This window comes from Oreochromis aureus, linkage group 13, assembly GCF_013358895.1.
Source record: "Oreochromis aureus strain Israel breed Guangdong linkage group 13, ZZ_aureus, whole genome shotgun sequence".
In the NCBI taxonomy this organism is placed as follows: Eukaryota; Metazoa; Chordata; class Actinopteri; order Cichliformes; family Cichlidae; genus Oreochromis; species Oreochromis aureus.
Window position 1 is genome coordinate 35,500,430 of NC_052954.1, and position 14,600 is coordinate 35,515,029.

Here is a 14,600-nt window from a genome sequence, read left to right on the forward strand (position 1 = left end):
CGTGCTCGTTACCACAATAATAACGTAGTTACTGTAACGCGTTACTTAATAACGCGTTAGTCCCAACACTGCATATGACCCCTGTTTTAAAGTCACTGGCTACCAATCAGATTTAGGTTCCATTTTAAAATTCTAGTTTTAACTTTTAGAGCATTACAGGGACAGCCCCCGCCCCCATACCAGGGTTTTTATGATGTATTTATGACTGTATTGTGTTTTTACCTTGTAAAGCACTTTGTGACATATGTCTGTGAAAGGTGCTATATAAATAAACTTTACTTACTTACTAACAGCAAACTCACCTGTTTATCCTGCACTAACCTGCAGCCTTTAACTAACACAATCAGTCTGCCTCAGTTTGATTAGCAGCAGCTTTATGAACAAACATAATGTGACATGTACAGATTTAAAACCATGAGGACTTTCACGTGAGCTTTAAATGAGTATCCTTCCTTTAAGTCTAAGCTCTCTTCTTCCTCTCCTCTCCTTCTTTCTTATCTGTCTCCATCTCTGTGTGAACTTGGCTCTCTGTCTTTTCTCTCCCTGTCAAATAAGCAGCTGGACCTTTAGCTGCAGCACACTGTGAGACAAACTGCACACACACAGTTTGTGTGTTTGCTCATGTTTGTTGAGCCGATAGAAACGCTGCATTTCAAATTACCCGACACTTAAAACATCACTCTCTGCTTGTGTTCTGTAGCGCTAGTTAGATCCTGAAGTAATGCAGTCACCTGCAGTCCATGAAAATACTTCAAAATTTTGCTTAATTACTGAAATGAAGTATTTGTACTTTGTTAATTCCCGCCTCTGGTGATGTCACACTGTGTCCCTCACCCTGATCCCGAGGGTCATGCGGGACTCTGACCTCAGACCTCTAGAGATGGTCGACATGTACAGGTTTGATTTTCAGTCCAGTGGAGCAGATATCCGAGGAAGATTCACTAAAACGGAGGATTGTCTCACGGAGTTCGGCAGGGCCTTTTTTCTGCCGCACTCACACTCATTGATCATTGGAGCTCACCAGAGATCGACTGAAATTTCAGTATAAATAAATGAGGAAATTTTTACGTCACAAACGGGCTTTTCAGTGCTTTACGACACCTCGCGACATTTGTGGAAGTTTCATTCCGCGATCCAATCCAAAAGAGGCTGCGCAGGAGCTCCACCAGTCAGAGGCCGGAGTGGGTGCTGTGGCTCTGCCGCCTGCGCGCCGCCGCCGCTCATTGAGCGCGGCCGGGCACGCTCCGCCCCGCCGCCGCTCTCAGCTGGATGTGACAGAGGCGCGGTCACGGCAGCGACTCACACCCGAACCGAGCCGAACCGACCCGGGAGCAGCAGCACCGCTTCGGTGTCTCACGTAAGTGCTCGTGACGAACGGAACCGCGAGCTAAGGCGGGAAAACGCGGACACGTCGCGCGCGGTTTGTCACCCAGGCGGTCCGTGAATGAATCGGGGGCTCAGCGGGAGGCCGGAAACGGCCCGAAGCCCCGACCGAGAGAGGCCGAGGGTCCGGGAGGAGGAGGAGGGGGGAGAGGAGCGGCACCGCGGGCTACTCTCCTGCTCTCAGCCCTCCTTCATCCTCCTCCTCCTCAGGACCTTATCTTCATCCTCCCCTGCCTCACGGTGATGATGATGATGAACTCATCATTTTAACGTCATTCTGAAGATGATAATGCAGGCCTGAGGTCACAGATGCTGCAGCGGTTGATCAGTGTGATTGATCCCTAATTAATCAGCAGCTTCTGACAGAAAATAAAAGTAATAATAATAACTATTATTGTTATCATTCTCATATATTTTCAGGTTGTTTGTTACTAAAATCTGTCAAAATAAAATAATCATGAAGCCGCTTTAGTTTGAAATTTTCAAAATAAAATTCTTCAGAGCTCTATTAAAAAAATGAAATTTTGTGTTATTAATAACTCCTTTTATTACTAGACTTTATGTTTTATCTGTAGCTTTAAGGTTTTTCAGAATCAGGACTTACAGGCCATTATCAACTTCTCAGCTTAGAATTTTATGTTGAAAATTATTTTATTTTTGATTGTATTTATTTTTTATTTTTTTTTACCCTATATTACATTATACCTTATAATTTTATTCGTGTTATTTATGTTTATTATTATTTAATTGTTTTTATGAATTTTTGGTGTTTTTATTTGGCTTTGTTTCACTGCGCTCTTATTTTGAAGGACAATCCGCCGTACTTCCGTTTCTTCCAACCATTTAATCCTTTCCCACAATGCTCTGTGAGCTCGGCGGCTGCTTCCTGTTTATTGTGGCCGTTTTCCCCGGTGATTCCGACAGTTAACGTCGTTCTCCTGCAGCCAAAGCTCGGTGAGTTACCAGATTCCGGTCCCTTTTACCGGCGGCTCCGCGTCGTTTATCCCACTCTCTTATTTTGACAGCGGAGAAAATCCTTCTGCTTCCTCATCAGTGACAGCGAGCCTGACCGAACCGGAACTCCACTCAGAAAACCGTCGATTTTTCAGCCACTCGAGGTGCGACGCAGAGAAAATGATTTTTTTTATCATTCAAAGATTTTTCTGCATTTAAGTCGGTGTTTGGTAGATTTCGGCCTTCGGATATCTGAACAATAAGCTGTAAGTCCTGATGAACCGGGTCTCTTTAATAATGGATGCCCTGCTGGCAGCCGCCCTCCGCGGGCTGCTACCGGGAAATAACCGCTGGGATTGCTGAAAATGGCTCATATGTCTGTTCATATCTAATGTGAAAGAAACGTTAACGGTTTTATTCGACGTATAATCGACGTTTCGTTGATTAAAGATGCGTTTTCGGCGGAAAAATCCGCCTGGCGCCTTTGCTCAGGTCGCGGCGCGCTGCGCGACCTTAAAACCGCGGAATTGTGAACGGAGTTCGGCGCGGGGGAATTCCGCGTTAAAGCGGAACGGCCGCCGGGTTTGACCTGACAACTCAAACCCGGCGGTGGCCACGTGACCCAATGACACTCCCAGGTAGGAGTTTAGGATACCGAGGCGAGTTCAGAGGTCATTTGTTATTTGCAGTGACGTCACGAAGGGCTAACCCTATCTGTCGTTAGGCTGAAACTGAAAGTCAGATTAGGAACAAAAGACGTCACACTGTGTGCGCGCGTGCATGCGCGGAGGTGAGGCGCACCTGTTGAGTACCCCCCGAGGGTCTGCAGGTACAGGTTTCAGGATCCTAAACTCCAATTCCAATTAAAAGTTGTCTAATTTAAGGTCCAATGACACCTGTGCAGCTCTGGTGTAACTCTTGCTTTTTTTTCAACGTCACCTCACCATGACGCTGCTCGTTAACAAAGGATTTTATGTTGAAGAAGAAGAAGGACATGAGAACCTGACCTTGGGATGAGGGAACAGGAAGTGATGACTTGTTTCTTGGTTTAGCACGTTTGGTGGTTTTTACTCAATCATCTGCTGTCCATTGTATTGATTACTGGCGCATCCATTCATCGATAATCGACTTCTTTGAATCTCTTCCTGTTTCTATTTGTTTCTGTCAGATGTGACTGACCGCTCTCTGAGTGATCTGATTGGTTGAAGTTCTCATTGGTGGGCTGTGGTTTAGCTTCAATGTGAATGCTGTTGGAGAGCCGATCTGTACCTGCAGAGATGTGCAGAGTTAACGCCGCGCCTTATTTCTGTGGATAATTTATGCGTTCATCTCCGTGTTTGCAGATTCCTGCTTTGCGTGCAGCTTCTGACTTCAGCTCCACACTCCTTACCTTCCACCATCTCCTAGTCAGCAGCGCGCTTTTCTAGTTTCAGTAACGTGAACGGGGCGCCTTGCTGTTTTACTGCCCCCTTTTGGCCTCGAAGATAAATAAAATAATAAATACAAGATAAATGAATACATTTATTTATACATTACACATAAAACGTAATGTATAAACAAATGTGTTACACATAATAAAAACATTTAAACCAAATTAATCTCATAAACTGAGTAAGTGTGGCGATAGGTCGTCTCACTCAGGTGTTTATTTAACCAATCACTTGGCAGCTTCACTAATCCATTTTCCCTGCCCCTTTCAGATCTGCAGGTGCTCCTCGGAAGTTCTTCTTCACCTCTTCGCTCCGGGTTCGTTTGTTCGTGATGGAGGACTCGGAGGCGGAGCTGGTGGTGTCGGAGCCTGACGCCCTAGGTGCTGACTTCATTACGGTGGAGTTGGACACGCAGCCCATTGAGTACGTAGTGAAGTGGGCAGAGGTTGGCTCCAAGTTCACCATTTCCTGCGTGAAGAAGGACTCGGACGACCCATCGGACCTGACCTCCGACCAGCTGAAAATCGAGACGGATGAGGCGTTTTTCGCTCCGTATGAGGAGGTGTACCCTTGCGAGGTGACGGAGCAGAGCGTGGAAATAAAGACGGACTCTGACGAAGAGGACGACGGCGTGGAGGAGCACGAGGTGCTGGTGGAGGCGGGCAGCAGCCAGTTGGACGGGGAGGCCGATTCGGACCAGGACAACTATGAGCCTGATGAGCGGCAGTTCCGCTGCAGCTACTGCGGGAAGTGCTACAGTCATGCCTCCAGCCTGTATCGCCACCAGCAGACGCACACGGGCAAGAGCTCGGGAGCCACACCGCTTGCCAAGCGAGCACTGGAGCCGACGCACCAGGACGCACGCTACACCTGCCCCCACTGCGGCATGAGCTTCAAAGGAAGCAGGTTTGTCTCCGGTCCCTCCGAGCTTGACGTGTTCTCCTGTTCTCTTATGTGATGTCACTTCCTGTTTTCTGTTTTTTGACAGGATGCTGGGCAGCCACCTGCGGCTGCACGGGAAGCGGAGGATCCACCCCTGCAACATCTGTGGAAAGGAGTTCAACCACAGTTCCAGCCTGTCCCGCCACCGTCTCATCCACAAGAAGGGCAAGGGCATCCCCAAGGACGCCGCCATTGGCACAAATGTGGCAGCCCTGCGCCACTCGCTGAAGGCCGGTGCCAAGAACCGGAAGACCAAGCGGCAGCAGCACGTTGCGACTGCCGTCATCCAGGGTGGAGATAAGTTCTATGCCTGCCCGCAGTGTGACATGACGTTCCGGACGTCCACGCAGCTGTCGAAGCATCAGGTGACGCACGTGAAGGAGCTGCTGGACAACTACACGCCGGGCAAGGAGAACCTCGTCGAGACGTCGTCCGACCTTAAGATCCGCCTCAAGCTCTGCTCCCGCGACAAACCTAACTTCTACACGCTGTGCAAGAAGAACCGCCGCCGCCGGGCCGGACGGGCCGCCAAGCGGGGCCAGACCTCTTCCGAGGATGAGGACGCCCCAGGTGGAGGGCGCCATGGCTGTGGCCAGTGCGGGAAGCAGTTCAGCCACGCCTCCAGCCTGGCACGACACCAACTGACCCACCGGGCGGCTGACGGCGACGGGCGCGGGAAGCTGCAGCAGCACCCGAAGACCGGGCACTCTGCCAAGAACAAGACGTACACGTGCGCAGCGTGCAACAAGACCTTCATGCACTCATCCAGCTTCTCGCGCCACAAGAAGGCCCACATGGAGGAAGAGCAGCGTGCCCGTGCTGCCGCTGCCAAGCGCCGGAAGAGGCCCGTGCTGGATGAGACGGCGCCGCTCGAGTCTGACTCAGAGTGAAGGTGCCGGTCCGGGACCAGTTCTGGAAGGTTCTGATTGGAAGCGTTCTGGACCAGTTCTCCTCCAGTTCTGGACCCGTTGGGACAGATTCTGGTTGTCCAGGTTTCACGAACTGTTGGTTCTTCTCTGGTGTAGATAGCAGCAGGATATCCACTCGTGGCCGCACGGCGGGAGGCCCCCCGCCGGCACACACATCCATATATGGTCAAAACTGACCGTTAGCTAAACGCTCTTACAAATGGATTAGATTTACCTGCCCCGCCCCCTGCACCTATCTGTCCGCAGTCAAGCAGACTCTTCATTCTGCCTTCTCCACAGTCCTGTTTCCCATAAGCCACCTGGAGCAGAGAGGCTAGAGTAATGCAGAGCAGCATGGGAAACGGAGTCCTGACATCATCATACCTGCAGGTTCAATTTCCAAACTTTTAGTGATCAATCATTCCGATCGATCAGAGCCGATCGGTTGTTTTGATCGTTCATCAGACTGTATTCACCACCTTTGATCTCCACACACGGCCAACAAACAGATTATTGATCAGTGAAGGTGATTGGTGCGATCAGAAGTTTTCTAAATTGGTCTTAAGCCGATAAAACCGATTGAATAATCAATGATTATTTTTCTCTTCCGATCATAATATTGGAGCTTGGCTCAATCACTAATAGACTCCTCGCTCACTTCCTGCGTCTCCTCTGGCTCTGATGCGTTTTCTGCCTCTGTTCATCTCCATCGTTGTTCTCTTCCTGTCAGACAGCTCCACCCACTCCCCTTTAAGTGACTGACCTGATTGGCTGAAGTTCTTCCTAGCGCTGCATTCTGATTGGTCTGCTGCGTTTCACCTTCCACATTTTTTTTTTTTTTTTTTTTTTTTTAAAACACGTTAGCATGTGACCTCCATGACTGGTCAGTCATGTTTGCTGATGTCAGAGGTCGAGGTCAAACTGTTCTACTTATTTGTGAATTTGATGTAATATAGAACCAAATATTTAAACTTTACAACAAACAATTTAAAGTAACACTTCCCATCGCTATCCTGTAGCTTCATCTTTGTCATCAACAGCAGGAAATGGTTTTCAAAGTAAAAGTCTCCAAATCAGTTTGGTTTGTTCCTGACTTCCACCCAATCAGCTGATTTCAGGAAGTCGGTGACACATAAACGCAGATGGTGATCCTCCAAGACGCTTCAAGTAAAATCAGACCTGCGCACTCAGACGGACCTGTCCAAATTCCCGAACTGAACTCACAGATTCAGAGCAGCTGATTGGACGCAGAGAAACGATTGTTAACCGTGAGCAGACGTCAAAGATCAGATCTCAGGTTTCAGCTCTGCCCAGAGCGCCTGAAGATCAGAACCACGTCTGAACACGTGCTGAGAGCAGGTCACCTGAACTCCGAAGCTGATGGTCAGGTGACCTCTGCGAGCTGATCTCAGGTATGCGGAGGTAAAATCCAAAAACTAAAATTCAAATGTGGAAGAATAACGAACGAATGTGAAGGTTGAGAGGTTTTTGTCGGTCGGCGCTCGAACTGATCCATCTGATCAGTCTTTGATCTGCTCAGAGTATCTGAAACAACCATCTGCTTTAGTGTCACGGACGGTCTGAAGCTGCTGCTCAAATGTGGTTCGCTCAGCCAGGAACACCTGGAACACCTGGAGGAGAGTCCCTGTGACCAATCGGAGGAGACATCCAGTTGGGCTGGTTCGTATTTCTGATGTTGGACTCGAGTGAACGTCTTATCGATGTGGTTCATTGTTCAGATCAGTCCGAGCTGAGGTGGACTGATGAGAGCAATCGGTCTGATCGGAAGTAGATGGATTGGTCTGATTAGGAACAGGAAAAAAAGTTTGAGTGTAAAAATTCCCAGACTGATTGGTTAATCTGACACTTGGTGAGCAGTGGGACTGATCGGACTGATCGATCTAAGATGTTTAAAAAAAAAAAAAAAAAAATCCTGCAGATGTTTGTTGAAATCATCGGGATTCTGATGGACTCTCCAAAATAAAAGCCTGTGGAGTGCGCCTGAACCCCCCCCCGCCCCCCGCCCCCTGCTCTCTCACACACACACACACACACACACACACACACACATTCTGTTTCCTGCTTATTGACACTTTGAGACTTTTACTGTGTGAATCGATTGGATTTAATTTAATTCTGATCTATTTATGAGTGTGTGCAGGCGGCGGTGGCGTTCTGTACAAAACAAGGCTCCTCCCGCGCCTCCATGTTCTGGTTTGTTTCGGGCCTTGAAGCCGCCGTTCTCCTCTGTCCACGGCGCTCTTAGATCCATGTTGTGTTGGTTTGTTGGGTTTGCAGCGCCGACTGCTGATAGGTCGTTCATTGTGTCGTGTTTGCTGATAGAATAAACCAGTTGACATGTTTGTCTTGCGTTTTGTAATAAACCTTTGAAAGAACTTTCCTGAGTGTTTAAATAAACTGACCTGTCACCGTTACCATGGTAACCACAGCTCATCAGGATAAAGCTTTGGTAAACGGACCGGCTGTTCTATAGCGCTGAACACTCGCTCATTCACACCAGCGTGCAGGCGGGGATCAAACTACCAACCTTCCCCTTAGCAGGTGACCTGCTCTCCACCACCCGAGCTGCAGCCAACGCTACACACGCAACAATCGGCGATCACTGATCTGATGTCAACACCAGGAAAGGAGAGGACTTCCTGAAGGTCTGACCTTTCACCTGTTGATCTGGATCTTCTTCATGAACACCTGGAACATCAGCTCAGTGACATCATCAGAGCCCGTCAGGTGAGGGTTCCTCAGATTCTGCTGCGGTCTGATGCTCGTCACACAGTCACAGGACGGGTGTGCGGTGTTAATCATTTCTGTCTGCTCTCAATCGGTTTATTCAGACCCAAAACAAATATCCAAAAACATCTGAACAATCAGGTTGCTGCATTTGGCACAGACGCATGGACTGAATATCCAGAACTGACTATCCAATGAGATGGAAATGGTAAAATACTTGCAGCTGGGTCAGTCGGCTCTGATCGCGCTGACTTCCCAAAACGCAGACAAAAGCTTCAATGCCGCAATGGAACCCGGAAATCCCGCTGCCTGCTCCGGAGACTCCGCTCATCTGGGCAGCTTGTCATTGCTTCATGTTTTTGGAGGACTCATTCAAAGAAACGTATTTGCTGTGAGTATACACTGCACCACACGCTTGATATAAAAAGTCCAGAGTATCGTGTTTGCAGTGTGTTCAGTGTGTGAAGGTCTTTGTTCAAGATTCAAGATCCTTTATTTGTCACATGCATAGTTACGCAGTGAAAGGTGTCCTGAAAGGCTCCTCAACTGTGCAGAAGGAGAGAGAACATTATATACAGTGAGTGAATTGAATTAAATAAAACAAGCAGGATGACGGCTGTGACAGGGTCATGTACAGGAACTGGGAAATCTGTAAAACTTGATAAGAGATATATACAGTCTTTCACATTTTCCAAAGCTTCCAGTGGACCAGACTCCAGTGCTTGCTCCTGCACCCTATATTTGACACCCTGCTTTAAAAGGATGTGCAAGGTCAATGAGTACCTGGGGGGCTGGTTATTTACCGTTACCACCTTTAGTGAGCATGCACGTAGCTCTGCTGCACCAGGAACCTGGTTATGTATATCGTCATCATCACTGTTTATATTAATAATCGTATATATTTATTATTGATAATTGATCTCTGGGAGCGCGGCGTGTCTCTGACAGTGAATGAGTACTAGCTTTATGTGCTTCTCAGTTTTAGACGAGACCTAAAATAAAACCGAGATATTTGAACCCAGCCTTAAATTAGCGTCCGACCTACTTTTAAAGACAGATCCAGGAGTTCCTGGTTGTGGATCCAGATGTTAGTGTGATGATTTCAGAGTGTCGTTGAACTCCTTCGTACTGGAAACACTCGGATTGTCCCTGAACTTCTTCTGAGTCTGATGGAGGAGCAGGTGTGGGTGTAACCTGGCAGACTCCACCTCTGCATCAAAGCTGAGAAACACTTCCTGTCATCTGCGGTGACCTCCGTAATGTTCTGGGCGGATCATCAGACGCGCTCACAGCTGCCTCTGCTTCGGCAGTTCGAGCTCCTCTCAGAGGAGACGCCTAGTCCAAGATGCCAAGGAGTACCTCCCCCCAGCAGACCATCTCGCTCAGGTTTCTCCTGTTCAGGCTGACCTCTGACCTGCACCTGACGTCAGTTTGAGTTCAAACTGAGTTCATTGTAAATCAATAACGTGCGTGATCTAAGGTCTGTCACGGCTCCACCAGTTGCAGGTCGGTTTATTCTGCATGATGAGGGAGTGAGATGACTCTGAGTCACATTCCTCCGGATTACAATGGGCGTTTTGCTCTGTTTACCTGTTGCCATGGTGAATCACTGAAAACAGATTGATAAACTCACTGTAAGCATGCTCAGAGCCCACTGAGCTCTCCTTAGTGTTTCTGGAAGTTCTCAGTTTATTAAACCTGATCCAGATGTTCAAATGAAGCGGCCACTGGGGGGCAGTAGACATCAAGCAGGACTTTGAGCTGCTCACAGTGAACACAAGAGGAAGAGAGCAGAGCCCTCCAGTGGTCAGACTGTGCAACTGCAGCTGCTCAGATAACTTTAAAAATAAAAATATAGAAAAATAAAAATGTTTAAATATTTACAAATATGAAAATAGATGTTTGTGTCAGAGGGAACCAAAGGAGATTATCTCAAACTGCTTTCAAACAACAACAAGAAGCTGAAGCAGGAAGGTGATGTGCAGGTGAGCAGCTGGTCCGAGTGTCCTGGTGCCCGTGAAGGTCGTATTTATTCTGGCAGATGTTTGATCACCTGCAGACGTGACGTGGCATCTCTTTACCGTCAGGCGAGCTGGTTTTGGAGGCAGTTTCTGACACCTCACCCTCTCATCCCGAAACAAATGGCCTGGGTTTAAAAATTGACCAGCACAGCCCAGAGGTACAGTACTGCCATTTGTATTGAGTTTTGTGATTACTTCACAAAACGGCATATTTCAGATATTTGTCTAATGCATATTCAACCATTGTTGTTGGCGCCACCGTGTTTGACCTCCGCACTGAGACATGACACTTCGTGAATGTTCTTGTTTGGCATAGAGGCAAGGTATCCGTCACAGATCCCAAAGGAACACAAAGCGCTGCCATGTAGGAGGCACAACAGGTTTGCAGCCAGTTTCAGCTACTCTGTGTTATTCTAGTCCAATATGCAATGAAGAGGTTTGTGAGGGTTATTATGGATTCCTGCCTTTGGCCCACGCACCTGCGCGTAATCTCCTCACCTGCTGCTCATTATCTCCGCGTTCCTGTCACTTCTTAAGGTGAGAGATCGGTGCTACTCCCTCCCTCAGTCACGTCTCTCTGTCTCAGTGTCAAGTCCGCATCTCTGTGTTAGGTTTCCTGTTGTACTTTGACAGTCAGGATCTGCAGCCTTAAAGTACGCAGCCTCAACGGTCCTCAAGGGCCGCGTACTCAAAGACCGCTAAGGCCGGAAGTCCGAGGCTTGTGAAATGGGACAGTCTAGCCTCCATCGCGCTGCCCAGGTTGCCTAGCAACCATGATAGATGGAAACGTGTGGTTGACAGAAATGAAGGAGAACATATTTTGTTCATTCATTTGTTTGTTTGTTTGTTTGTTTGTTTGTTTCTACACGAGCTTTATGTGATTTAATAAGTATCTGAGGCTGAGACCACAGGACTGTAAAACATGATTGTTGGCCTTCATATCTGTACTGAACAGTCATTGTAAGATTAGCTAGTAAATAACAATTAGTTAATGTTGTTCATGAGACTAAAGTCAGTGTAAATATATGGCCAATATTATAGTTATTATATTAATCATTATTAGTTATTACAGCATTGAGTTTGAAGTCTCAAATCAAATCACTTTTATTGTCACATCACATGTGCAGGTACAGCACATGTGAGTGAACTCACATGTGCTATAATACTGAGCTTCAGTAAAGATTCAAGTTGCAGTTATTTATATTTCCTATCACCTTAAATCTTCACTCAAAGACAAGTATCTCTGACAGTGTATATACAGATGTATCATATATAAGAGACAAATATTGTTCCTTCAGTATGTTGGCATTACTAAATTTGGCTCAATGCTTACATATATATGGAAAAAGCAAATGTACGAGCTGTGATAACTGTTTCTGATAGAATGAAGATCAGACTGATATATGAAATATCCCTTTATTGGGTGAGAAAATCAGACCATGTCATAACTGCTTTAAGTCATACAGAATAGATATCAGAGCCTTAAACAGGCCGACTTCTGCTAAATGGGTCAAACTGGGCAGAAAGTCTACAAACACATAACATCCTTATAGAATATGATGTAACACTATAGATCAACTTAGCTCAGAATATATAAAGCATATAAACAATTACAGCAATATGATGCAACAAACACAGCAGTGCTACTAATCCAAAATACTCAAAGCTTCATAGAACTGAAACAAACATTTATTTTTAGCTCCATTCTGCTGCTGATACATACTTTAGGTTTCTGAATATTAAACTTGTTGCTGCCTTTCATAGTGTGTAACTTGAAGGCCCTGAGTACTTTCTCCCACACTGAAAACACTGGGATGATCACATTATTTGAACATTACCTAATAAGACTGATTCAGGACAGACAATTAGTTATGTTAAACTTTCCTAGCAGTCCTTCACAAACAGGGAACAGTCTGTCTATTCTCTCCATCTGTCAGCTGCTGCTGGCTCTTCCTCCTCCTCTTCCTCACACACTGCTGAGTTTGTCCTGGTGGATCATCAGGGTGCAAAGCCTCACAGATGATGTGCAGCAGTGGGTCCCTCAGTCTGTCCTCACTCTGGACACTTGCAGTTGTCACACATGGAAATCAAATGTGTGATAAGCTGCAGGATTCAAACACAAGTGTAACTTATAAATACATGTTCATACTTTTATTCCACAATCAGAGAGAAAGAAACAGAGAGAGAGTGCAGGACAGACAGACAGGTGACAGTCTCAGGTGTACACACTGCTACAAAACAGCACAAGAGAAGGAGGATTTAGTGTTTGTGTTATTACGAGTGCTAAACAAGAAGAGTTCCAGATGGTCCAGTGGACACATGTGTGACTCCTGTGATTAAAGCATCTTTCTTTCAGCTTAACGAGTGAACCGTCAGCTCGTTTAAACACACGTTAAAGTCCGTTTGGCTCGACACCACCGAACAGAGGCAGCAATATAACATAGCTAACATTAACAGTGCAGTGAATCCTGCTTGTGCCGTCATATTCAGGACTGCAAACCGAGCAGCATCACTGACTTTCAGCTTGTTGTGTTTGTGGTTATATGACTGACTTTAATTATCCATAAAATCATCGCATTCTCTGTAAGATTAAGGTCGACTATTGAACGACGTATATTTTAAAGTAAAGGCTTTAAAACCAAGTAAACACTGAAAGTACAAACATCGCTAATGTCACATAACTTTGCCGACATGTGGCCAACAGTCATGTTTTAATGTTCTTCGTTATTAAAAATTTGCACATAAATAAGTGACATCATATTCAGTACTTACTTTTAACAGTTTACTCTTCGGTCGCTCCGCTTCTGCCGTCTGCGGCAAAATTATCCACACCGACTGCCGCGCTATGAATTGTGGGATATGTGGGGCCACGAAGTCCTTAAAATTCAGGGAAATGAAGGACGCATTTGAGGGCCGCATTTCGAGCAGCCTTTGAATTGGGACAGCCTTCGGCGCGTCGCTGTGACGTAATCGGCCTTAAAATGCGGCCTTTAAGGCTGCAGACCCTGCTGGTCTCTCCATGTCTGATTCCCCCCAGCTGCATAATGAGGGACTTTAGTTGTATTTCTAGTGTTCATGTATTTGCAGTGAAGATAACCTCCTCCATGGTCCCAGCTCCCAGTGCGGGAATTCCTCTTCCAAACAGGCGCTCCACAGCTCCCTCAGAAATATCTACAAAGACGTCTTGGCTCCCTCCAATCATCTCCACAGTTATGCTGGGGAGGAAAGAACAGAGATTAATTTTCTTCACCAAGAGACACCAAAACTGCTTGGATGAGCTGGGCTGACACTGACAATGGTCCAGCATTGGCTGAGGCTCAGCCGCTCTGTAGAGCCCTCGTAGGACAGGGGAGAGAGGTCAGTGACAGAAGCTGAAGTCAGAATGCCAGCTCAGAATTAAACAAACATTTTGTTGAAGCTTTAATTATACCAAAATATACCAAACAATTGAAGAATAACTATAATAATACTGTAATAACTGCAATACTTATGAAGGAGGCCCAGAGCGTATCCTCTCAGCCAAGAATGAGATGCTGTCCTCTAAAAGAAGACTCCCCAGTACAACATTGCCTGCCAAAAACTGATTTCCAATGTTTCCGTGAGTTTTTTATGTGTAATATCTTTATGTACGTTGATGAATAGACTTTGGTGAACAGGGTTTACAAAGGGGATATATATAAAATTAAAACATGACCTGTTTTTCAAGTGTCTTTATAACTCTGTGTTATTGTAACTACATTATAACCAATCCGGTCCCTTTTGCCCACTTAAACTATGTTTACAGAACTATTGTTATATTTTTTGCAGTTTCTGCTGTCCTCTTGTCCAGAGGACTTGTCCACTCTAAAAAAGACATTTTTAATGAAAAATGAAAGAGACTGTCATTGATCTTCAGGCCCGCAGCATGAGGGATAACCTCAAATCCCACAAACGTCGTGATTATCAGAGGAAAGTGTTCACGATGGTAAACGCATGCTTGGATAAATCCATCAGGGCAAAGCTTTTAGTAACTAGAGTGAAGGGTACTGATGCTGTTGCTCCAGCAGGGGGCGCCTGCTCACTGCGTAGCCGCTCTCCAAGTCACAACTGATAAAGAAATCAATTCTAAAGGCTCAGTTTTTATAGTTTATGTGCTTAAAAGGAAAAACATTGACTTGTGTGTTTTATAAACTTTTAGTGTTAAATTAAAAATTCTGAAGATTTTAAATGAAAAC

General features: G+C 46.2%; 1 protein-coding gene across 3 annotated transcripts; it reads left to right on the plus strand.

Annotated features, from left to right (window-relative positions):
- Nucleotides 1-852: 852 nt before the first annotated feature.
- LOC116317390 (zinc finger protein 135) lies at nt 853-8,013 on the plus strand. 3 transcript variants are annotated; one of them, XM_039621951.1, is made up of 3 exons: nt 853-1,357; nt 4,038-4,673; nt 4,756-8,013. In XM_039621951.1, the coding sequence occupies exons 1-3, from the start codon at nt 1,053-1,055 to the stop codon at nt 5,597-5,599; spliced, it is 1,785 nt and encodes a 594-aa protein (XP_039477885.1). In that variant the 5' UTR covers nt 853-1,052; the 3' UTR covers nt 5,600-8,013. The 3 variants fall into 3 exon arrangements, with proteins under 3 accessions (XP_039477885.1, XP_039477886.1, XP_039477887.1); XM_039621952.1 differs by lacking the exon at nt 853-1,357 and adding an exon at nt 2,224-2,337; XM_039621953.1 differs by lacking the exon at nt 853-1,357 and adding an exon at nt 2,457-2,603.
- Nucleotides 8,014-14,600: the final 6,587 nt, after the last annotated feature.

Bases quoted from the DNA above. Each gene is read 5' to 3' on its own strand.
- LOC116317390 (XM_039621951.1), top strand. From the start codon at position 1,053: ATGAGGAAATTTTTACGTCACAAACGGGCTTTTCAGTGCTTTACGACA. The intron at 1,358-4,037 runs GTAAGTGCTCGT...TGCCCCTTTCAG, and splicing joins GCACCGCTTCGGTGTCTCAC to ATCTGCAGGTGCTCCTCGGA. The intron at 4,674-4,755 runs GTTTGTCTCCGG...GTTTTTTGACAG, and splicing joins ATGAGCTTCAAAGGAAGCAG to GATGCTGGGCAGCCACCTGC.